This window comes from Centroberyx gerrardi, chromosome 8, assembly GCF_048128805.1.
Source record: "Centroberyx gerrardi isolate f3 chromosome 8, fCenGer3.hap1.cur.20231027, whole genome shotgun sequence".
In the NCBI taxonomy this organism is placed as follows: Eukaryota; Metazoa; Chordata; class Actinopteri; order Beryciformes; family Berycidae; genus Centroberyx; species Centroberyx gerrardi.
In genome coordinates, this window is record NC_136004.1 from 2,891,648 (window position 1) to 2,918,483 (window position 26,836).

At 39.9% G+C, this 26,836-nt stretch overlaps 1 protein-coding gene across 1 annotated transcript in view; it reads right to left on the reverse strand.

Annotated features, from left to right (window-relative positions):
* Positions 1-1,562: 1,562 nt before the first annotated feature.
* Positions 1,563-26,836, reverse strand: part of mamdc2a (MAM domain containing 2a) — a 33,398-nt gene continuing 8,124 nt past the window's right edge. The window contains exons 2-13 of the mRNA XM_071899495.1: positions 17,401-17,651; positions 14,663-14,747; positions 14,311-14,448; positions 13,203-13,459; positions 10,453-10,546; positions 9,367-9,513; positions 7,785-8,050; positions 7,484-7,580; positions 4,443-4,598; positions 3,232-3,491; positions 1,780-1,864; positions 1,563-1,621 (exon numbers count right to left, since the gene is read on the reverse strand). Coding sequence (XP_071755596.1) covers positions 1,563-1,621; positions 1,780-1,864; positions 3,232-3,491; positions 4,443-4,598; positions 7,484-7,580; positions 7,785-8,050; positions 9,367-9,513; positions 10,453-10,546; positions 13,203-13,459; positions 14,311-14,448; positions 14,663-14,747; positions 17,401-17,651 — 1,895 coding nt within the window. The remainder of the gene's footprint in view (positions 1,622-1,779; positions 1,865-3,231; positions 3,492-4,442; positions 4,599-7,483; positions 7,581-7,784; positions 8,051-9,366; positions 9,514-10,452; positions 10,547-13,202; positions 13,460-14,310; positions 14,449-14,662; positions 14,748-17,400; positions 17,652-26,836) is intronic.

Here is a 26,836-nt window from a genome sequence, read left to right on the forward strand (position 1 = left end):
AAAAATCCTTCAGTGAATACTGATGAACAAATAGCCTACACTGCAGACTTAGGCTCCCATTCAGAGTTGAAACAGGGATTTATCTGCAAAATTGTGCAGGCTGGCATTCAGACTTCAGCCTTGTCTGTGCACCAAACGTCTCGCTAGGCGCCTCTTCAGCAGCTACGTATGTGAGGCGGAGTTTCCCCAAAAAGAGGTGTTCCCTATCAACTCTGGGATTCTGACTGAAGAAGGGATCTACCACAATGTCTTCTCTGGAGAAAAGATGGTGTAAGCACAGAGGCCACTGTGTGCGGCCCATTAGCCATTTCCAAGTTATAGCACTTGATATTGAAATCAAGTTAAATAGAAACACAGAGTAACCTATTATTGGCCTAATGAACAAACAATGCAATGATGTAAATCCATATAATATGCTAATTAATAAAAGGCTATCATATAATTGGAAATGTAACACAGATTTTAGGCTTATTTGATTTGTGTTATTTGATCTATTATAGACATGTGCTTCTCTTAAAGGGAATATGACTGACCTGCTGAGAGCGCCTATCCGCAAAAACGTACTTATGTCAGAAACCTGGCAACCCAGTGGGCAGTTGTGGGCCCTGCATGGCAACTCGCCAACTCTGAATCGGAGCCTGCTGTCTTAGAAATTTAAACCTGCAATAAGCGATATCAGACCTTATAACCAATCCTGAAACTAACATGTGCTATGTGGAGATTTCCTTGAGACATAATAATATAAACCAATATCCAGCTACGTTGCTGTTTTCACCTCTTTTCTAAAGCTTGCTCCTCCAAGTCCATTCAGTAGCTTATCATTTTTTTAAAACTAGCTTGTCTCTTCCCTCGCTGTTTAAAAGTGGCTCTCACCCCCTCCCATACCTGAAAAAAATTCTCGTAATGGCGGAATCATTGAAGCGAGCGAGTAAACTTGTTAAACTAGTAAACTTGCTACCTACCTCTTCACTTGTCATTGTGGGACATGTAACCTTCAGCGGGAGAAACATTTCTGCAAAGTGAGACTGGTGACCTGCAACATTTCCCTGCAGGTACGTTTAGCTTAGTTGTTAGCATTTATGCACGGCTAGGTTTGTCGTTAGTAGCCCTCCGTAGTGCAGCGACTTTGCTGTGCTTTATTTACAAATGTGTTGCGGTTTCTGTCGCCCTCTAGTGGTCAGAAAAATCGCTTATTGCAGCTTTAAGTGTTGCTGAACTGAACAAAATCGAAAACAAAGTGCTGATCACGTTCCCTTCAAAACATCAGGGGAGAGAATCATAACTGCTTTACCTGCACCGGTGTACAATACAATGGCATTATTTTACACTGTAATGAGAGAAACACTGAGTATTAAAACAAATTATTATTACTGCAGCAGAACTGGACTGGAAACACAAAAAAGACAGTAGTGAAGTGTCGTGTAGGCCCTGGTCGCAATATAAGCATTGCTCTACTCTTTAGTAAATTGTCTCGGTGGATTGCTCACATTCACACACTTCGCTTCCAAACCCACCCACCCCAACGTGTGATCATACAGAAATACATCCTGGAAGTCTCAGTGTTACTCGATCTCATTGAAATACTCTGAGAAGCCTGAGTATGGAATGATGTCACCAGGATCTAAAGAGGAAGAGAATAAAATAATGATATGAAGTGCTATTTTTACGACAAGAGGCACACACAGAGAATGCATACACTAGTCACACTTACTAATATCTGTTTTGAGTTGGGTAGATATGAGCTTTTCTAATATGACTGTAGCAAAGTATAATACTAACCTTTACATGGTCCTCTTGTAAAACCAATGTCGTCAATAGCCATATCACTTCTTATTGATGGCCCTCGGATGGCTTCAAATATAATCTGCAAGAAACAGACAATTCATAAACGATGTCCAGCTGGCTATATGCATTGGCTCTAAGTGTTTGAATGGGAGTGTATGACTGGTTCCGACATAGTGCATAAGCAAGGGAATGCCTGACAATATCACTTTGGAATACATCTTGACTAGTCCAAACAGATTGGGAACCAATCAGCTTTCAGTGTGAGCATTAACTTTATTTTTCCTATGTCTTTTTCCTGTTTTTTTTAATGAAAATCAGTGAGTATCTAAATCATAATTAGAAAAGCTTTTAATAGTTCAAAAATTAAAACTCTATTCCAGCATCATTCAACCTAATGCTCTATAAATTAATATTTAACCAGTTCGGACAATTGTACCAATTCTGACTTATTTTACATAAAATAAAAAAATATTTGGTGGCATAGAGCTACCACTAATCTCTTGACACTAGCTAGCCTATAGGCCTATAGGTTTATTAACTGTAGATCATAGCACTTACACTTACACTAGCTATATTAACTATAGGTATTAGATAAAGTTTATCTAATCTAATAATAAAGGTATGGCTCTATTAACTATAGCTATAATAACAACTTGACGTGATACTGTTTTGCTATCAAATTAAACATGATCTGCTTCAAAAATTGACATTCACAGCTTTACTTTTGTGACTCATTGCCACAAACAATTCCTTTATCAATTGTATAATCAGGTCCTGGATATGACTCCAAAAATCTTTTCCTGATCCATCTCTCCCTGTATGAACAAAATACAGGAGGTAACAGTCCAGTTTTCCAGTAACAACAGTTTGGAGTTGGTTGTAGCTGAAATAGAGACAAGGTGACCAGAATGACTCGGTCCACTAGGCTTGAACCGATGTTCGATATTATTGAATATCGCAATATTTTGCGAATATCGCGATTTCCCGCGATATCGAATATCCCCCCTGCTCCAAAAAAACAATTGCTCAAGCTTTTAAACTTATAAACCTATAATCTACTAGTGGTAGGATAGTAAAGAAACAAAAATAATCGTACTTGAAGGGAAAAATTTGTCTTTTTAATTCAAGTGGGTTCCCTTTTCCACAATCAGCCCGTTTTCCTAGATGGCAGGAATGAGCAAATTACACCAAATTGTTTCCTCCAATGCTTGAATAGCAAGTAAGTAATATCGCGATAATATCGTGTATCGCTATATTTTGGCCGGACAGTATCGCGATATTAAATTTGGGATATCAAGCCTACGGTCCACTGCGTTTGCTTCATTGAAACTACTGGCTGCTCTTTGCTGTTTCGTGTCGTTCTGCTGTTCGCTCGCTACAACACTGTATGTGAGGAACCGGTCGACGCCTTGCCACCTCCCTCACATCATCTACACATCACTGTACCTGGTGTCGGATGTCACAATGGTAGTCCACCGTCGCCCTCATCCAGCTGACACTCTGCTCACCGCGTCGTCTCCATAGCAACGTGTCCCGCTCCTGGTCGCTGCGGCGCAGGAGCACGCTCAGTATGCCGGTGCCAGATCCATACATGTGGTAGTAGAAGACCAGGCACTGAGGGGAGGAGGAGCCACGCAGGTCAGAGGTCAGCAGCCGAGCTTTGTGGCCCGGCCGCATCAACGATGCTTCAATGTACATGAAGTAACCTGGATAGAGTACACAGCAAAAAACATAGGATACATCAAATATAAACATACGCAACCGACAATTCCAACACATATGAAGTAGAAATGTATGAATGAAAATGTGCAAAAGTCTGGACTGGATGTGCATAGCAGCAGTATGTAGCAGCAGCATGTGAAAAGCAGCAGTGTCAGCTGCAGCATAACTTGAAAAAGATGAATTATAAATATTATAAAATAGCAATATGTATGCAATATACGTATAACAATGGGAGAAATATGAGAGTATGGTAAAGGACAGCAAAAGCTTTTAGTCACTATGGTCCCAAACTAAACTCTGCACTTTTAAAAAGAATCTCAAAACATATTGGTTTAATATTGCTTTTAATTAGTCTTTTTTTTTTTAATTGTTCTTCATTTTTGTAATTTGCTAATATTATGCTTCTGTCTCACTGTGCTTTAACTCTGTCTTACATGATTTCTTAACTGTCTAATTGTTTTTATTTATCTATTTTTCTCACTGTATTTTACCTCAATTTGTCTTCTCTATTTATTGCAAAGCACTCTGAGCTGCATTTCATGTATGAAAGGTGCTATATAAATAAAGCTTATTATTATTATTATTATTATTATTTTTACAGTGTGCAAAAATGTACTTGTATTCACACGAGTATGAATAGTGTGGGAGTGCAGAAGTAGTGAAAGCAGTAAGCGCATGTGGTCAGATCAACATTTGTGAGTGTGTGCATGTGAAAGAGAGCGAAAGAGAGTATGTTGATGTTCCAGTAAACATGTGGTTCCACACAGATGATGCAGGCACCCTCGGACCAATCAGTAACAAGATCCTCCACGTTTCATCCAAATCAGACCAGCGGTGTGAGATATCACATCTGACAGACGAACACAGCCATAGTCCCGCCCCCTCCCAAGACAATGAATGGAATGAATGAAGCAGTGAATGAGGAAATGACTCACCCACCCCAGTGGTGTGGTCTCCTCTAGGGCCAGTGTAGGAGGTGGGGGTCTGCCCACGCACTCGCAGCCAGTCCACGTTATCCTCCTCCTTGTCCTGGATGTAGCCGCAGTCTCCGCTTTCAAAGTTGCACTGGCCTGGGAGGGAGCCCGCAGTCCCTGGAACAAACACACACAAGCAGTGCACAATGTGGAAAACAGGTATGGTAACAGGCAAGTCTGTCTCCTCAAATGACCCTCTTCTGGCTGGTGCTCTGCCAAGAACTACAAACTGGCTTCCAAACAAATCTGTAAGAAAAACATGCAGGCAACTAGTGCAACAGTCAACTGAAGCATGAATATTAAATTATAAAACACTGTAAAAATTAACAAAATGCCAGTTTAAATAAAAAGGTTTTAAGAAGTGATTTAAAGTGGGAAACTCAGTTTTCAGTCTATTTTCATGGCCTCATTCAAATGAATGGGAAGTCAAAATCTGAACACTATAAACATCTGATCTTGGTGATTAGTTTATATTCTGGTTTTCATGGCGGTCAAGTGCCAAATAACCCCCATGTTAAAACTAAGTGGAACTTTAACTGCACTTCTACTAGTAAGTTGTCAGAGGGTTTTATGGCAGCTGTCTTGCCAGTAACTGCTGCATAGATGCAATTCAACAGTGAAGAGCTGGTCTCCCTTTTTAATTGTACCTGTATTGCTGACTCTGTTGCTCCTTATAAGGTTAAGAAGTTAAGCACAAAAGTACTGCCACGGTTCAATGAGAACACTCTGGTCTTTAAAAGAGGACATTTATTTTTATAGACTTGCTTTTATGTGATGTCTTTTATCCTTTTGTTGCTTTAAAAAAGAGAAAAGGTAACAGAATTATATTAAGAAAGTAATTATTAGTATTAAGAGAGTAATTAAGAAAGAAAGAAAGAAAGAAAGAAGCTACTAAGTGGAGAATTTAAAGTTGGGGTAGGCAATTTTTTTAGAACCATTTTGGTGATATTTGTTGAAATTCTCTTTACATCCCAACAGCTATCAATAAATCAAATGCTCTGAGAAGAATTCTGGTCTCTGTGGCTGTCCCAGGTCATGTAATCAGCCACTCCAAAATCTCAGGGTGCCCGAATCTTAACAACCAATCAGGACAGCTCTTCCGCAAGGAGGCGTACTTACTGCCTGTCAATCAAGCCATTAGATCCATGATCCTATTAAGTCATGGGCCACTTCATAAATAACTTCCTTTTAATAATAACAATATCTTCATTTATATAGCACTTTTCAAGCTTACAGCACAAAATGCTTCACAGAAACAGCCGGTAAAAAAAAGCAGACGGTTAAAAAAGAAAGCAGGTAAAAGAAGAAATGTAAAATGTAGAAGAATCATAGTAATGACCTGTTGGTGTGCGATTTGTTGCCCTTGTTTTTCTGTGATTTGCTCATGACTTTCTCTGTTGTGTGTTATTTTATTTCAGTGCCTCTCTGCCGTTTGCCAGGATGTTATTGTAAATAGGAATTTGATCTTAATTGACCCGCATATTTTAAAGAAAAGTTAAACAAAAACAAACCGTAACTTTGACGTATACACTGACCAGCTGGGGCTTATGTAAGTATGTTTGAGAAACCTTTCATTAGGATACAGTGAAGGATGAAGCTGGGAAGCTGAGCTAGCCAGATATCATCATCCCACACATCATTGATAGCAACAACGGCAGATCTACAGCCAGGGTCTGAATTTCCGCCCCCCTCCAAACGAACACCTTTGTTATATACAGTCTTTGGTATTTGCCTGTTTTCAAACTTTGTCCCTGCCACCTACCTTACACTCTCTCTGACCGTGAGCCAGTCAAATCAAAGCAACACTAGATGGCAGTCAGTAGAGCGCATACCTCCGCCAACACTATGCAAGTGTGTTAATAAGTTAATAATTTCTTCCATGCCCCATTACCAACTTGTTATTGCAGGTATTGCTCACCTCAAAAAGTGCATACGATGAGCTTTGGACACACTAACCCCCCAATATTTATAACCCTATTGTATTTGCTGGAATCAGAGGTGGGGACTCGAGTCACATGACATGGACTTGAGTCAGACTCGAGTCACAGTTTTAATTGCTTGAGACTTGACTTGATGCATCAAGAGAAGACCTGAGACTTGACTTGACTTGGGTTCTGGTGACTTGGGACTTTACTGTGACTTGTACTTTGATGACTCGAAAAGGTTTCTAAAGTCTTGACTTCAGATCTTGTGTTTGTGTAAATGACTTAGATTGAAAGTGATGAGATTTGTTCCAGCAGACGACTGAATTTAAATTCTGTTTTCTGAATTTGTATGGAATGATTGAATGTATTGAAGTTGAAACTGATTATAGAAATCAAACTCATGATGCTCTTACCAAGTTTTTATCCTATTAAAACCATATTGCATTGAAAAGTCCTAGATATTTAGTTTTCTTTAAGATATTAAATTGATACTGGACTCTTGATTTGTTCTGACTTGACTTGCTGTTCTACATTTAGACTTGAGACTTGACATTAATGACATGGACTTGACTTGGACTTGACTTGATAATCTACATCTAGTCTTGGAACTTGACTTGAGACTTGTGCCTCAAGACTTGAGACTGACTTGGGACTCGAGCTAAGCTGACTTGGTCACACCTCTGGCTGGAATTCTTCTGTCTATTTCTCTGCTAAAAGTGTCTGCAGCTCAGAAACCATACATCCTAGAGCAACCATATTTGGCAGGTGGGCTCTTATGGCCCCCCACTACTCAGGCAACAAAAACTACATCAATTGGCCACATGGTGTCGCTATGGTGGAGCCAACGTGCAAACACCACAGCAACTGATTTCAGTGATTAACCTACCTTCGACCAGAGAGGAGGAACTAAACAGTGTAATGAGTTGCTGTAGTGTTTGTTTGGAATGAAAACCTGCAGACTCTTCCATGGCACAGAACAGGACACCACTGACTTGGAAGGAACATTGATCACAACATTTTAAGCACACCCCTGGCTCATTTGGGAATAAAGAAAGTCAAATTAGATCTCTATCTTACCTGCAGTGATTTGACAATCCCCCAGGCTGACTGTAATGTCATCAATTGCTACCAGGCCACAGTCCCAGAAGTTCTTACATATGCTGACAAATACGATCTAGGAGACAGAGACAAAGATTTAACACTGCTGTTCATCCATCTATCTAGTCATCTATTCTTTCATCCGCTCATCATTCCATCCATTCATTTACCTCTGCATCAATACCTCAACCCACCTACTTGATGGTTCCTCCATCTATGCATCCGTCAATCATCCATATACATTCACCTCCACATGTATAACCCATCCATTGCATCATACCTTGGAGGGCATGGGCTTCATGTAGGTGATCTCCACCTCGGTCCATACAGCCCTGGAAGTGTCAGCCAGGTTCCACACCTTCTCCTGGGCCACGTCGTTCTGATCATAAATATAAAGAGCCAGAGCGTTGTCCACCTTCCTAAAGCCGTGGAGCATGTAGTAGAACCTCAAGCAGTATTTGTGGTTCCCTGGTAAAAAGGGTCCATGGAGCCGACCCACGTAACCAGGCCTCGAGGTGAAATGGGTGTTTGCCAGGAGGAAACAGCCTGAGTTGGAGATAGAAAGAGAAAAGAATTGGATTAAGAGTGGGGTTGCCGGGATTTTTGGAGGCATTTGGGTTAGAGTGTTAGGGTTAGGGTTAGGGTTAGGGTTAGGGTTTAGGTAAAGTTGGGAGTTAAGCTGGATGGAACAGCAAGCCAACACTAAGACATTAAAAATGAATTTGTGTCATTCTAGCTGGCTGCTGCAATTATCAAACATTGAGGATCATTTCTTAATAAAGCATATCTTCAAAGCACACAGTGCAATAAAAGTGAGAATTTCAACTTTAAATGCAATGACATTTCCATGTTCTCGTGCCATTTCTCTACCAAAATTAAATGTCATTATTATCATCATGGTCTACCTGTCAGTCAATCATTCTGGCTTTAAGCAACAGAATGGCTGGTCTTCCCTCCACTCGGACAAGGTACATCAGATCAAAGTATTCTCCTATTCTCTTTATCAGTAGTGGTGACAGCAGAGTGTTCAGCTAAACTCTCAAATTTTTGTTCTACTTGAGCATCTGATGATGAAATTCAACTATTATCAACCTGTTCAGCTAACAGCCTTGTAGTCGCCATTGTCAAGAGAGTCAAGAGAGCTCTGGTTGACACATATAGCTAGCATCAGTCAAACCTGTGGTCCTGCCTTGATTGGTAGATAATGATAATGCAAAAACATTTGCCACTGCTATTTTATTTTGTAGAGAAACGGCGTGAGACTGTGGAAACGTAACTGCAAACAGTCAATGGTTTTGTCTGTTCAAGTTTAAATTACCAATTGAATATTGTTAACCATAAAGCATCTTTCAAGATGAAACGTAAAATGGCCTTTTCCATTTCCATTCTCAATATCTAAGATAATGTGCATATTAGTACATAAAAATCCAAATGCTAATTGGATTATTGAATTTTTATTTTATTATGACTCATAGCAGCGTACATAAATTTGATATATTCAATTTCATTTGTTTTCAAATGTGCATTAACATTTGAGTATTGTTAACCATAAAGTGGAGCTTTGAAAATGAAATGTGAAATGGTCTTTTGCGTTTCCATTTTCAAATTGAATGTGCACATACGGGAAAAATCAAATGCAACTTTGGAATTTGTAATTAAAAATTTCATTATGACCCAAAATATGCATGCATGCAAAATGCTCCTGTGGAATTGCATTTTCATTTTCCATTAATATTTCAATAAAATTAACTTTAATGCTTCCACAATATAAAAAGATTTAATCATAAATGTGATCTGGAGTACCATTGTTATTTTTGGAGCAGATATGGATACTGAAAAAGAACTGTTTTTGTTGAACTTACCTGTTCCTGTGGTATGGTCTCCGATCCTGTAGGCATTGGGCTTGACTGAAACTCTGTTCCATAACTTACTCTCCACTCTCTCCTGATAGTACAGACATAGCCCATTCTCAAAGTCGCAGTTGGCTATAGAGGGGTCAAAGGTCGGCTCTGGAACAAAGAACACAACACCTCCAATACAAATCATCCTTTTCAACATTGGTCACTTATATAATATTGTGTATGGCCCATGTAAAAAAGTAAAACGCAAAAAGGCCGAAACACACACATTTATTCTCAGATTTATAAGCAGTGTGTATAATTCCCACTATTAAATAGCATATTTTTGTGAATGTGAATGACAAATATTCACACCCTGTCATCTCCCACAATTACCAGTTCAAGTCAAGACCAGGTCCAAATGGGGTCAAGACCAAGTCAAGACCTAGACTAGAACAAATCAAGTCCTATTCAAAAAACCAACACCAAAAAAGGCAATAAACTATGTACATGTCATTCCAAATGGAAAAATAATGCTTAAGGAGTCTAAGGATCAACAGAGATGTAAATCTATCTACAGGAGCTCTATATTATACCCTACAACATCCAACTAATTAATGCATATGACTTTGACCTAATCAATGCATAGAAGTTTGAGGACCATTACACAGGTACACAGGTGTAATTCCTTAAATCGTTTGCAATGCTGGATAGGAAATCAACAAAGGTGGACCAGGCGGAGAAAAACATTTTGTTGAAAATTTTAAGGGAATAAGTCGAGTCAACATTCAATAATGACCAGGACCAAGACAAGTCCAAGATATCAGAAAAGTGGTCTTGAGACTCATTGGTGTTGGTGTAAAAAGTAATTGGTGCGCCAATTAACCGGCCACTTATAACTGGCCAATAAATGTCTTAAATAGGTCATGAGTGATCAGCCAATCACCGTTCCAATCCCTTTTACAAGTGTGCCATAGGTACGTCACTGCTGCACCAGTGCCTCTGGTCATGAAATTACCAAAAATCTGTGCAGCAGTGTCGTGAACTAGTGCCATCACCTCTGCTTGCACCTTGATTCACAAAAACAGAGCCCCAGATGTGTTCTCTCACCTGTCTCAGTGTGGCAGAATTCAGGGGAAAAGGAGATGTCATCTATGGCCACGTATCCACCTCTGGCACTGTTAAAAGCAACCTCATACACCACCTGGTGACACAACAGAGATGCAAAGTCAATGTTGACTTCCACATGTAAACATGTTTGATCACTGAGGCTACAGTATGACATATCCTGATATTTTGGAAAGCTATCCACAAGCCAAACAGTGACACGAATTTAAGGGTAAATTCAGGAATTTGGGGTTCGTCAATGGAGCGCTTGTTGATGGAGAAGCCCTTTACAACCCTTGGCATTACTGGACAAACAGAAGAACTGACCCCGTTAGTAATGTTATGTAAGCGTCTTTCCACAGTGACAGCACTGGGCGCTGGGAGGCGTTTTGGCTGGAAACTGTTAGGGAAACGGTGGAGTCACAGGGAAGCATATTCATTTGAAAGTGCAGTGGAAACCCACAGAGGAGTGTAAATGAGTGTGTCTGTCTAGCCAGCTGGAGACATCCGTGTGCATGTGGTTTACACACGCGCGCACACACACACTGAGAAAGAGAAGTACTACATGATTATTCTTATAAACATCTTATCTTTACAGCATAAAATGAAAAAGCATTAAATAAGCTAACCCTAAGCTCGAGGGAGAAAACACTCTTCCAGCAAAGTCTGCCTTCACAAACATTTCTTTGTAAAGCACACTGGCTTGCACTGGTAGTAATAATGCAGAAACTGAGAACTTACTTTTTTCATCTTAATGAAAAAAGAAAAATTCTTCCCAAACAGTCCCTTCCAATTCTGTTTGATTCACAGTAGCTGTCTTTGTAGATGTATTTAAAGGGGCAATAAGTAACATTAAGTAAGACAGCACAAAGTGACCATCATATATCTATGGAGGGTTGATAGGGCTGTTAATCAATACCAATGACTCAATGATTATTTGACCAAGTGCTGAGATTTCTGACTTTCAAGACTCTTTCTGCTACAAGTGAGTGACTGGCAACACAACATATTTCAGCTACAAAGGCTAAAAAAAAACCTTGTTCTCAAGCCAAGAAAGCAAATGACAAGTAGAGTTATTATTCAGTTTGCTCAACATGGGGCTTATAAGCCCCATACTGAGCAAAGCAGACTAAAAGCCCAATTCCTGTGCAACAGCTTCCTTACTGACTGCTATAAGCACTAATTAGGAGGCTATTGAGAGAAAACCCATAGTTTATGGGCTATACTTGTAGAATACAATAGTGCAGAATAAGGTGCTAATAAGTGGTTTGTAATGACTAATAATTAACTAATACGCTACTAATAAGCATGTTAATAAGCAACTTATTAATAGTTAATATGTGTTCCCTAATCTAAAGTGTTATCGATTCTTCTTATTGATGTGATTGTTTATCGATTCCCTCATCGGTTCCTACTGTATAAATTGCAGGGCTGAAAGACTACATGCAGCTTTAGTGGAGTGAACTTTGTTTTATTACTCAAGACAGACATTGCTGTGTAGAGTTACTCAGAATTACTTTTCAAAACAGCTAAGACACATTTGGCATAATGCCTTACTTGAGAGAACACAATACAAGAGCAAGTGAAAAAACTTTACTTTGGCGCAGCGTAGAACAAGTGCAGAAATCTAGGAGATAATGGCGGAAAAATTGGAATTTTGGACCCACAGTGCAATTGTTTGGCTTCAGAACACTTGGATTATACTGCACAAGCTGTTTGAAGTAATTGTATGGTAATTTTTTTTTTGCCATTTTTGGAAGTCTAAGGAAACAGTCTTGTTTTGCCATGGAGCTGCACAAACAAACTCACTGTGTGTTGCATGGACATACAAACTTCACCAGTGTTTTGACTGACTAAAGAGTGAGTACATACATGACCCCCCTCATATGAAGTCATTGTTTGCGACTGACAGCACACCGAAAGGGTCAAAAAGGTTGTTGTTCAACTACTTGAGAAGAACCCAGTTGTTCAACATTCTTAATGATTGATAAGAGGTATTGTTGTTGTTTTTTAAATGCGGTGGCATATCGATTCTGGTGAATTAGGCAATTTGGAAGTGGAACTAAATTGGAACCGGTTCTCGATACCCAGCCCTGTTTGTGTGATTTTATTGTTTTCAATTACAGATAAGTTCTATCAATATTGTTGCAATCCCTACTTGTTGCTGATAGAGGTCAATAAACGTGATGATACCGTTTGTCCAGAAGCTTATCGGTATTTCGATTCTGACCAATCAGGAACCGGTACCAATTTAATACCCATCCCTAATCACTACTGACCTATACAGAACGTCTTTCGGCCGATTATGATCAGTCACGCATCCCTAATATATATATATATATCCCTAATATATCCCTAATAGAGGCAGTAGGTGAACTAGGCTTGGGCCGATATTCGATATTATCAAATATCGCAATATTTTGTAGGCTGTTAATAATAATAATTATTATTATAGTCTAGAAATTCTATGTAATTTGGAAGAAATAAAATAAAATTACCCCCCAAAAAACCTAAAAAAACCCACGAAAAATAATAGGTAATATGAACGATAATATCGTATATCGCGATATTTCGGCGGGACAGTATCGCGATATTTTGGATTTCGCCCGAACCTAACGTGGACCCACTATTAGAAACTGCAGTGATTCCAGTTTCCAGTCAAAGAGCACCCAAAGTCAGTCAACAAATTCACAGGACATACAATGGCTCATCCCTATTTGCTGTTCGCCATCATAACCAGTTCCAGCACTGACCTCCAGGGGGTGTGGGGCCTTGATGTCGATGCTGACCATTGTCCAGCTGATGGTGGCGTACACGTCTGGTCTCCAGATCTCCTCATAGTGGCCCAGCTGGTCTCTGGTGAAAACAGAGAAGATGTTTCCCCTCTCCTGGTCCCGCTGGTAATAGAAGGACAGGCAGCCGGCCATGGGCGCTGTGGTCATGGGTGAAGTCAGCTTGGCCACTTCCTGGAAGTGCTTGGCATACACCGAGTCCACGTACATGTAGTGACCTGGAGCAGTGGGAGCTATAGATGAACTATAGCTATAGAGCTAAATTGATAGAGCTCACATCTATGTGTGTGGTTTTACAGGTGATCAGAAGACTTCATGAAGAAGTGCATTTGATTATTAAGATGACACATACACATCTCCATGGGGGTTATTTTGCACTTCCCATTCATTTGAATGAGGCCACAAAACAAGAGATTTAACATGTTTGTGAACAGATTCAACAACGGATCCCGCTACTGTGATTTTCAATTGACATTTGGTCCCACGTTTTAGACCATAATTTTGTCAAAATAGAAGAGAACACAGTGTAGGGATACCATTTAGAAGAGATAGTTCCTGTTTGGGAGACCGGATCTACTTTTTTGCGTAAACCAAGAATAGAAATGCAAAATGATGAAGGACCCAAGATTGCTTTATTGTCTTAAAAGCGGGATCTGTTGTTGAATCTGTTCACCAACGTGTTAAATGTCAGTTTTCAGGCTATTTCCGTGGCCTCATTCAAAATATCCAAAGGCTACAAACTTGTCCAGCCGCATCTGATCTTGGTGATTAGTTTATATTCTGGTTTTCATGGCGGTCAAGTGCCGAATAACCCCCATGTTAAAACTAAGTGGAATATTGCTTTAAGCACATAAACCATGAACCATGGACTCTAACCAATGAAATCATTTGCTGTATTGTTTGGTTGGAATGAAAACCTGCATATTCATGGCTCTGGATGACACATGGCGGGACACCACTGGTATAGATGGATAACATGAAATGTCAGAAAGGATTTTTGTTTGAGTGTTTTATCTGAGCTCAAATGGACTATGTATGTGTTTGTGTGTGTGCATGTGTGTGTATGTACCTCTCTGGTTGCTGGTGGTGTGGTTGTCAAGCAGGTTAGACTGAGGGTCTCTAGCCAGGCTCCCCCCAACGTACCAGTTGACATTTGGGTTCCAGTTGTTACTATAGCCACACAGGTGATGCTCCTCAAAATTGCACTCTGGTAACAGTAACAGCAAATGAAAGCATACAAAGCACAATATTTATATTCAATATCAAGCTTTACATTATTCTCCACTAAATCAAGCACATTTTGTAGCAAAAAATACAAGATTTTATAGCAAGAAATACAAGATGTTGTAAAGAGTCACATTAGACTATTCAACTATACATCTAACTTTTCTTACAGCAGATTATATGGTGTCCACACTGACCTATGCAGTAACCAGGAACTATGTGAATTTCAAAGATGGCCACACTGTTGCCAGGACCATGTTCAGGTTGGCCTTCTAACAAAAGCTGTGGAAAGAAAGACAAATTTGTGATTACAGACAGCCATCGCTTCGCTTCGCATCGCATCGCATCGCATCGCATCACATCACACAAAAGGTATGGTGTCTTGCTTCTGTAATTCAACATATTTCCGGTTGAAACAGGATTTTGTAATGGGACATAACGCGGGGAGGGGCTGTTCAAATATGGAGCAGTCTGGACCACAACAAATATGAAATGAGAAAGGCAGTGAAGCCCATTGCATATTAGTTTGTGAAACAAGCCACTGTGAAATGTTTTGTACATAATCTTGAGCTTGACAAATTCTAGATTCTTACAAATGAATAAATTCCAGTTAAAAAAAGTGGAATTTGACCAGATTTCCTGTTCAAAAATATGTGATGGTACTAAAATATGCCATTCTCCAGGAAGTAAAAGTAATAGGATTTTGATTTAAAAATAAGAGAAAATGTAAAATGTAAAATCTTTTGGCATAAGTGTCAGTTATAATATGGACAATTAGCTAAAAAGGTGAAAAAGTCATTTTTCATTTCATGACTAAGCAAACTTCTCAACTGTGGTAAATATCAGTAGGCAAAAGCAAATGAACCAATCACCTCCTCTGTCTTGATATATATTTAGACCTCTTGCCCAGTCAATGAACTCTGACTAACCTACCAAGCCTAAATCTATTCATATCTGCCCGGAGACATATGGCCTCTCCAGTCAGTGCCTTGGAGCCTACAGGCCAGTAATCCAAGCACCTAATTCTAGAGGCATAAATACTAATCTGTAGCCATATTTTAATGATGTGAGATGACTATGCAGTCCACCTTCAAACATTTCTCTCATGCTCTTGAGGGAGGTCTGTCCTTGAATTTACATAACAGTCTCCATTATGGGGTTTTAAGTTAATACCCTAATGTACACTGTTTATTCTTTCTCAGGTGTCATCAGTCATTTTATGTAATGCCCTAGTTCAAGGGAACACTGGTACTCTAAGAGGGGAGTGCTTTGGTTAAAGCTGAGGGAGCTATTAAGTCTGAGGATTACATCATAGCTTCTATTATAGCCTGTGTGGGCCTTGGCCTCAAACCCACTCTGTACTTAAGGAGGGCTACGCTTCTTTAAATTTAGATCAACTAAACAAAATGTGCTATTTTCTTCCATAAATACACCAGGTTCATTTTTGTCCACGTTTGTTCCTCTTACAGAATGCGGTGACCGGTTTATCTGGGATATTCCAATTCTTTATATACCATTTGCCATTCAAGTGGTATTTGATTGGGAGACTGGCTGATTTCCAGTAAGCGCAACTGTGACCCATTGGATAGCCCACTGTCTCACTTTACTGTTCATTCACAGATACCCCTCCCCGACAACCCCCCACTATTTTCTATGTACATTACAGGCACCAGTAGGGGGCATAGAAATTCCATGGAGCTCGCTGCATCTTTCAGTTGGCTGTCGTCTGCATATGTTTAATCCCTATGGTACAAACAGTCATCATTGCTCTCCTCAAAGACAATAACTCTCTCTCTATTTGCCTACAAACAGTCCATTTTCACTTCCCCACATGGTGTAACAATAACTTCCTCCAGCTCAATGTCTAACCCCTCTAAGCCTAACCCTAACCCTAACAACTGCTCATCAACCCCCCATAACACTTGATCACAACCTCAGTAGAGACAGTAGAGGTGGTTGAGGCGGTCCAATACCTAGACTGGACATTCAGAACCACTGTCAGTAGAGACTCTCAGTCATCTCAGTGGTGTGTCTAACCCCGCCTTCTCCTCCTCCTCATCATCATCGAGACAGTCCTTCTATATGGCACCATCTATTTTTTCAATATGCTTATTGTCACCAATAGGAATAAATTCCTAAAGATCGCTCACCCAGCCACTAAGATAATTGGTCTTCCCAATCTATCTGACCTCAGTTGAACAGCCCCATACATAAAGCAAACATCCCAGGAACTAGGAAAATAAAGCCCAGGTTCAAAATAACTGGAATTATCCTTCAATGTCCCTTTAAAGGTCCCATATTCTCCACGTTCCAGTGTTTTATTTTCTGTCTTGAGGTCCATTCAAAGCTGTGTGTGGTGTCATGTACCAAAAACACTCTCAATCCATTTTTACACGTTCATTTTCCAGCATCTCTCTGAGCCTTACCAAGAACAGGCTGTTTCTGTCGCTGTGTCTTTAAGGCTCATTAATATCAACGACCCCTCTGTTCTGATTGGCTAACCGTTTCAAGAGTGAAACGTGAGACACCGCGGCCCGGCAGCTACAGGTAGGGAAAACTCTCCGGTAATAATGACAACTGCTCAACCGCTTTGAAAAAAACACTTTGTTAGTCTATTATTTCTTACAAAAATGATAATGAGCGAACCTTTGTGACGCCACAAAGTTATGGAAGTCCAAACGGCTCGTTTAGAGGCTCGCTTTTCTAATATGGATGGTGTGGATTTAGTTGGCGTTTTGATACTTTCACAATGTTTAGATAGCACATCCAACTCCTTTATAATCAAAGAGGCAAGGGAAATCCTATTTTATACGATATGGGACCTTTAACTTTATAGTGTAAAGGATGAGGTCAAGCTAGTGCGGGGCGACATCTGAGAACTTAAACACTAATCATTATGCTGATGCTTAAGGTCTTAACTGTTACTGTTACATACCTGGTAGGGGATGGTGGTATTGGGCAGGTCCACGCTGGCGATGAGCCAGCTATCAGACACTTGGTTGGCAGTCCACAGCTGGTAGTCAAAGTTATCACTGTCGGGTCTGAGGTGGAGCTGCAGGGAACCGGCGCCGGTGATCTGGTAAACCAGCCTCAGACAGCTCCACTCCAGCTGGTCCAGAACTGGACTGACCAGAACCGCCCGCTCCTGGCCATAGAGGAAGGCCGTGTCCACTGTTATCAAACGCCCTAGGACAACCAAGTGGAGATACTGTCATGTATGTGTGATATCTGTTGTTCTTTCATATTAAAGCTAATGGTGGTCGAGTTTGTTCTCCCCGTGTTTGCGTGGGTTTCCTCCCACAGTCCAAAGACTCTAAATTGCCCATAGGTGTGTGTGTGTTTGTCTCTCTGTGTTTTAGGCCTGTAATGGACTGGCAACCGGTCCAGGGTGTTTCCCTGATTTCTGCCCCCATAACCCTGAATAGGAATAAGTGGGTATGGGAAATGAATGAATAATGCTGGTAGTTCAGTGTTGGAAGAGACGTAGGGGCTCATTCATAAAGCTCAGTAATAGAATAGCGGCCCCCTGTTGGCTATGATAAATCAAATCATATCAGATGGTAACTGGCCTTTAAAACCGCAGTCAGAGCGTTAATTAATAATTGCAAAGCCAGTGTGTGTCATATCTATTAAACATTTTCACGTGTTTCCAATGATAATTGATTGAATTGATTGAAGTGATTCATAAACAAAATACTTCCAAACAAAATACTGCCCAGAAAGGATGGGAGTAAGTGCAGTGTATTCCAGTCTGAAACAGTGAATGATTTATCCGGTCAGTCAGGTAACATGTATTTATTTATCTACACAAGTGAGTGTTATCAACAGCATGTACACTCAAAAATAGAATATGGAATTTGTAACAGACCAGAGTGCAAAATTATCTTGAATTTGTAGTGTTTCTTTTAATACAAAACATATTGAGATTGAATCAGCATCTCAATATTTCCATCTCCCATTGCTGTGTTTGTCCTAGGGATGGGCATTTGAAGTCTTATCAATATTCAAATATTCTATTAAAAAAAAACCCAACCAGTTAACCGAACTACACCAAAAAAAAAGAAAGAAAGAAAAAAAAGTGCAGCGCACTCATAGTGTAGTCTGAAGGGCTTCACTAAACAAATAATCATTATTGCAACTGTTTTCTATTTATTAGTCAAAAAAATAAGGAAACCAAATCCAATTTGTTCAATTTATTGAACAAAGAAGAAAAAAAAAAAGCAAAATCAGTAGGCTGAATCAGTGCAGTTGACAGCAAACAAAACCAGCCTTTTGATGAACAGTATTTCATACTTGAGGCACAAACTGAAATTAAATTAAATTAACTGAAGCATAACAGCAAAACAAGTAAAATAGGACTACTAAGCATTACCGGTGGGCTTGGATATCAATAGAAATCTACTTGCAGCGCATTATGCATGATATATATATATATATATATATATATATATATATATATATATATATACTGTATGTATATATATATATATATATATATATGTATATATATATACATATATATATAGATTATTACAACATAACAATATCAGTAAAAATATGTGTAAGACGGAAGTATGTCTAAAACATTTCCAGTTAACATAACACATAAGCCCACCTACTGCATCACTCATTCTTGCTAAAAAAATGAGCTTATCTACATGTTCAGGGGAGAGGTGGGTGCGGAGGTGACTTACAATCAAGCCCACCATGGAAAAGACTCTCTCTGCTGGAATGGAGGTTGCTGGTGTCAAGGGCGGTTTCTAGCATAGGCGACATAGGCAATTGCCTCTGTCTGTTCCTACAGACAGACACACACACTTGCTCAGTCGCTCTAAATGTTGTGCTCTTGTAGGCCTGGCCAAACTCTCTCTACAGGTCAGTGAAACCACGCCTAAATCACCAAACCAAATGCAACTGCACTCTCCTAAACACACAATAGAAGCCCCAGCAGCAGCTGACAGCTGCAAAGCTTCAAACTGGGGCTGGTGGTCAGCATCAACAGTGCTGGTCCCGTGGTCGGGCAGTCTGACTCTCTCACACATTTCGGACAGGTTTTCTATGATCTCCTAACGGAGAGTCGGCGCTATAAAGCGCAGGTGTTTGTGTCGGTTATCTGGCGCACTGGCAATGAGCGCTGATTTGCCTAAATAGTGGAATACCCACGTCATTTCGAATATTAGAATAACCGTGCCCATCCCTAGTTTGTCCAGAGCTGTTTTAGCTGAGATGGGCCTGTCGGGACTTGTTTGAGCCAGAGTGCTATGTTTACCATTTACTTTTTAAATGTTGACATTATCAGAAGAGTATCAAAATATCAATAAACAAGCACCTTTGGATATTCTAAGAATAGAACCGAACATAGCATTTCATGATTTCAGAACCGACCATCAGGAGTAAGCACAGTCAGGAGAGGACGACGCAGGCACCTGGAAATGGTTCGCCTTATTGGATGAGGTTTTAGGGGAAACCCTATCTATTAAGCCACCAGGTATCTGGTCAGCTGCAGCAGCAGCAGGTAGGAGGAGTCAGGGCCAGAACCAGAACTTAAAGACCCAGAGGCTCTTTAAGTTCAAAAAGATGGATCTCCATCTGGTCTTCATGATCCCAAATGACGTTTAGGTCATTCTATGTCAAATCACACACCCACCGTCTCACAATGTTCTGAAAGGATTTCTATAGAAATGGATAAGATTAGCAGACCTGTAACATTATTTTGTAGAAACATAATTTGATCAGTGAGAAATTCAACTAATTGACTGCACCCAAATTGTATAATTTAATCTGGTAGGATTCATACAATATTCTGTAAATATAGTACCCAACATCTGATTTGGACTAATCCTTTCCTAGTGATGATAAGACATGAGGAATCCACATAAATGGTCAAACTCACCCACAGACCCCACCAAAACCCCCACCAATCTCACTCCAATGACCACTGTACAATATCGGTTCTCTATGTTTGACAAGTAGTATGAAGCTAGGCCTTGGAGTATTGCTTCTTTGTAATATGTAATGCATTCTCAGTGAATATGGTGAAGGTTATTTTCCCCTGTACAGATGAATGAGTCTTTGAAGTTTTCCATCTCATATTTCATTGTATAATGTTAGTACATGTTTCTGACCTCTAGATGCCGCTGTTCCTGCTATGCTGGTTCACCCTTTAGGTTTCCAAATTCAGTATTGTGGTTGAGATTATGATTGGTTGAGGTTGGGATTGGAGATCTGTGGGTGGATTTTGAAAATTTATTTGGATTTCTCAAATCTGAATCATTAACATGAATGACCATTTACCATGATCTCCAAACCATATTTACAGAATATTATATAAATCCTACCCAATTAAAATGTCCAATTTGGGTGCAGTCAATCATTTTGATTTCTCTGAGATCAACTTGTATTTCTACAAAGTAATGTTACAGGAATACTTTACTAACAACAACCCTTTCTGATATGGTGTGTCATGGTGTGTGATTTGACATAGAATGACTGCTTTCAATTGTGGTTACTTCATCTTATCTCACAGTAAGCAACATTCTGAATGCAGTATTTATTTACCATAACTTTGTAACTGGAAAATGTTCATGTGTAGCCTCAATGTGTGCTGGAAAGATAACATTAACATAACGTTAAACACAACTTCCAAAAAAAGCCTCCATTACCCATGTGCTAACTTAACTAGCTAGCTACAAAGCATTATTTTCTGCCTTTTTTCAAAGCACCTTAACTTACACACCGACATTAGTCGTTATCTCGTAAAGGTTTTCATGTATTCCACGTACAAGTTAGATTAGCAAAGGGATCAAAATTCAAGACTCAAAAATAAGACTAAAAAAATAATAATAATAATAATTCTTGAAGTCAGTTCTAAGGTCTAATCTGAGATGGCTATACTATCATTTATCCATGTCTACTGGCAGTCTGATGTTGACATTTCAAGCTTATTAGCAAAGGTAACGCTATTTCCTGTGGCAAATTTCTATAGCCACTGTTTAAGCGGCTATAGAGCGGCTAGATAAATCATTTTATGCACTCCACATTTGTTAGTGATAGATGGCTTAATTATGTTATGTTCTGTCAAAGGCATAAATCACGTTAAAAATTTTGAAATCTTAAATCTCCCTATCTCTCCCATTGTTTCTTCAAAAATGGTTGATTACGGGTGCCCCCTACCACCAGTAAGCGCAAACAAGCTAAAGCTAAAGCTAGCTACACAGCTAAAGTCATACTTTATGTGACTACAGCATTTGCCCTTTTAATTTTTTCAAGGTTCTGCAGTGAGCTTAGTGCAAATATTCCCAAATTCCATTATTCACATGACTATTTCTTTCTCAATATTATATTTTGATTTTTTTTCAACCTAGCTTCCTTAGTGGTGTGGTTAAACAGTGCTGATTGGCCATGTCAGGTAAATAATTTTCAACACACAAACGTGCGTGACACTCTAACATCACTCATAGGATCAGAAAATAAAGAGCTTTTTTTTTCAAAAATGATGGTATATACCAAATTAACTCGACAAATGTATATCTTCTACACACATGCTCCTTAAAAAAATGAGAAAATACAGTTCTAGGACCTCTCATATTTAGATTTTACATTTTCACTCTAATATCCCTGAATATGGCATGGTTTTGTTTCCTCCAGAATTTAAAGTACTACTCTCTGGCTATCCAACTCCACACTCACAATAAATATCCTTTACTAACTTATTGAAACTCAACAGCCAGAATACACTCAGAATACAGAAAATATGATGGCCTAGGTCTCTCTTCTATAAGTGGCTGTAAGTACAAGTATTAATTACTTACCGATTGGTGTAACACAATTGTGATCCAACCGATAACCAGTTCATGAAAGCTTTTACATTTTCTGTTCTAAATACCCGGTATTGGGTAGGTCTTTCCTGAGGAAAATCCTTTGGCACTCAGGAAGTGATGCATTTTATGTTCACGGTGTGTTAGGAATAAATAGAAGAAGAACTGGGTAGTTAGCATGAACAGCAATAGCCAAGATGGCTGAACAGACAAACAAAAGAGCGCCACTACAGAAACTCAAACTTCATCAACAGAAAATCCAAGGGAAAAGACGTCACAGTACCACCCACGCTGTTTGAATGACAGGTGATCTCTGGGAAGTGCAGTGCATAAACACCACAGCAATGAGCACTTAGCTCCAAAGATAGAGACAAAATAAAAAACACCACATCAATGACCGTTTAACACCAAAGATGTCAAACCCCCCCAAAAAAACAGGAACTGGAGGATTACCACTTTAAATAGCCTTTCCTCACATAACTGATACACTCCCTCTCTATAAACATATCCAAACTTTCCACTCACTAAATATAGGACACCTTGTCATCCTCTGTATTCAAAAGAAACCAGCTGCGGCAGATCCTTCTCCTACAGCTTATGAACTGTTGATTCACCTAGTGTTGCCATTGCTCTCATATTCATTCACACACACACACACACATACACACACACACACACACACACACACACACACACACACACACACACACACACACACACACACACACACACACACAAGCTCTTTCCATATATTTTAAGGGGGCTCTAAGTAATTTCTGACTTTTGTCTGCCTCTATTGGCAGGTCTCTGGCATAGCTTACAGAAGCCTGTAATAATAAAGTCACATTTTCACAATCGAGAGGAGTAATTAGAGCAGAGATCCAACAGAAACGTCTGGTGAAGAGGTAATATATCACCGTGCTAAATACTGGAATAATAATGCTGCTTTGTCATTTGCTTTTTTGGCCTGACAACGAAATGTGTTGCAATGCCGGTCACTAGCTTGTAGCAACGTCCTTGTTTCCAAAACAGAGTACAGAGTACAGCACATCTACCACTGACTGACTAATACTTTCTGCAGCTGATGAAAGGAGAATTACTCAGCCAATAGAGTAGAATAGAACCTCACTTACATCACATACAGTATAAGAATATGCTGACTGTTTTAGCCAAGCCCTAGTATAAGCCTAAAATAAGATGAAACTTGAATGATTCCCATGGGAATATTGGGTCATTACAGCAGCAAACAGTTGGATACAATAAGGAAAAATAGAATACAAATAGAGCAAATGGTGATTGTATAAACATACTCAAGCAATTTTGACACCCATTTAGAGGGTGTGTAAGACACAAAAAAAAATCTTAAAAATAGCAATGTACATGCAATATATAAAAATATGTGAAAATTGCAGTGCCTCCATTTAGCCACAGGATTTGACTAGTATTCACATTGACAACACAGAGGGCCATAGATATGCACAGATGTGTCTAGGCATATAGACCCGCATTGTAAAAAATGCTTTACACCTTTCAAATATATTCACGTTACAGATGAAGATACAGTAACATTTACAGAACGTGCCGCTTTGGATATGTGTATTACTCGCTGTCCACAGTATGAATTAAGTATGAATTGAGTATCTTTTGTCCTTAGCTCTGAATCAGGGAGGGTGTGGATGTGCAGGTGAATTTGGAATCCCTTATTTGGGAAAATGAACGTGCGATATGTAATACAAAAACAATTCCTTGTGGAAAAGAAAAAGAACAAGCACAGATCCTGTACAGACCCACGGCGCGTGTGTTCAATTCTATGCATTGAAGCACTGCCACATGGTTAAATTACCTAATTCCACTAACGTTACTTAAATGCCAAAAGATGACGTCACCTACCGTTAAAGTTTGTAGGGCAGCAAAGACGAGTTACTGTCTGCAAATCTACTAACTGTGGAATGTTAAGTTTCACTTTTGTTTTCACACCGGGAGACTCTGGATTGAGTTCAGTGCTGCTGGTCTGCTGTCTGTACATCTCCAAATTACAGACATGACATGATGCAACATCAGGCCATTAGAGATCGATTTAGATCCATTTCTATACAGACCAACTTTTGATTTTGTGCCTCTGTATGGGAAACACTGCATCTCACAGTCAAAAAAGCCCTCTGGAGGCCATCTGATGAAGCGTATCATCTCACTAAGCGTTACCTGACTGACTGACTGACTGACTGACTGCCTGACCTGAATTAGCAGTGATTTGATGTTGCTGAAAGAATTTGTGTGTACATTTCTTAGGTCTTTGGTCTTCTTAGGTCCTCTGACCAGTGCCAATTAGTGGTTCCCAAGTCCAGGTTGAAATCAAAGGGAGATTGTGCCTTTTCAGTTGTCGCTCCCACCCTCTGGAACTGCCTCCCCTTAAATATAACTGCAAAAACTGTTACAAGTTTTAAGAAGCTTTTAAAAACCCATCTCTATCTTGTATGCTAAACTTTCCTGAGTGTTGTGTTCCACATTATGGTGTCTGATCGTCCTTACTGCCCCTTCACCAAACCTAGCATGTACTAGGCTTGGGCCGATAAACAAATTACATTCTATCAATGTTTTTGAAATTAATGCGCATTCATTCTTCAAATTTTTAGTTAGCCACTATTGTAGTGACCCACTATTTCAACATGTTTCACTCACCCTAACAATTCAAGAGTTTGAGCGTCCACTATTTCAAATGGGCTTGGATTATCAAGGTGCTGGGAGTAGCAAGAGTACAGCTTTAACTAAAGTAATGAAAAAATAGTAGGACAGAGAGGGGAGGAGAGGAGAGGAGAGAGGAGAGGAGAGGAGAGGAGGAGAGGAGAGGAGAGGAGAGGAGAGGAGAGGAGAGGAGAGGAGAGGAGAGGAGAGGAGAGGAGAGGAGAGGAGAGTTTATGGTCTACAAACAGATTGGATCTATTATTTTCGAAGCACTTTTCACCTTAAGTTGTCAACAAATTTAGCTCAGTACTTGGCCAGGAGAACCTCTAAACAAGCCAGACAGAATGGCTTGGAGTTTTCCACATGGTGGTCTCTGAAACAACAGTAAGGCCAAGACAGCTCTCCACCTCTCTCAATCCATCCCTGTCTTTGTGTTTATCCTATTTCAACACAGCCTGATGTCTTTGTCTGTCTCTGATGTCTCTGTTTAGTGAATATAATCACCTAGAACATCCATCCTGGTTATAACCACAAACTCTGCCTTGGTTTCTTTTTTTGGCGCAGCCTCCTCAGCGCGAGCCCACATTGCCATGGTAACCAAACAGAAACACTGCCGTTTTTATGACCCTATTTATTTGCCATGGTGGGTGTACTCCATCGGCATCTCCAAAGTTGTTCTGGTGGCTGGAACTAATTCCATTTCTGGGTTAGGTTGCTTTACTGCACACTACACCAGTCCTCTCCTGAAGCTTCTGTTCTCAGCTTGAGGTAGAGCGCTGTTCAAGTGTCATAGGGAGTTTGCAGCCAACTGGCTATAGTTTGTACACACCAACACTCAAGACCCCTGGGTTTGGCTGGAAGAAAAATGGCACACACAATTTACAGTACTGCCACTTATCTTAACAGCAGTAACATAAACTCTGCAGACAGATTATCATAAACAGAGGGAGCTGCTTTTGAAAGCACTGTGGACTGCTGCACACAGTAATGTTAGACCTCGTGGTGGAAAAAAGAAGACAAGAGGGGAGTCGGATGGAATGCCTGGCTTGGCATGCGGAATCCAGTGACACATCTCTAGGGCTGGGGATCACAATTCTGTACTTCTTCTGTAAAGAAATCAGTTTTGAAACACAACTCACCCCAGCAAACCCTGCTTCAGTACGCATTTCCACAATACTGGACAAGAAGTGGCTGACAATTTATACTGTAGTGTACTGTACTGAAGGTTTATACTGTAGCAAAATGAAATGCAAACAATGCAATGCAATATTTTAAAAGTCAATCTCAATGGCCACGCTATTTTGGGTGATCACTTTGGGGTCCAAGCTCTGCGGGGAGCAGTGCTCAACCCTCCAGCAGCTTTATGACCAGAGGACGGTGAAGAAAGCAAGTAAGATCGCAAGGGACTCAACTCATAACCTCAGCACCTGCTTTCAGACCCTGCCCTCTGGTAGGAGATATGCTGCCCCTGTATTCAAAACAAACAGGGGCAGGGCCAGTTTCATCCCCTCTGCTATCAGGCTTCTTAACAAACATACACCTGGAAGAACTGGCCCTGTTGTGCTAACACCCCCCCATGCAGGCACGCACGCACACACACACATTCCCAGAATTAGTAGATTTTAGAGTCATACCTCGTGTCTTTTACTGTGGTGTCTTTTTTACTGTGATGTTATTTACCTATTTTATATATTTACTGTCTTGTCTGTTAGTATGATACTGACCTGAACAAAATGAATTTCCCTTGTGGACAATAAAGAACATCTAATCTAATCTAATCTAATCTAATCTAATCTAATCTATTGCTGCTTCAGACAGTGTTAACATTGTTAGCTAACTCCAATTTTGTTGAGGTTAGCTTAGGCTCGTGTA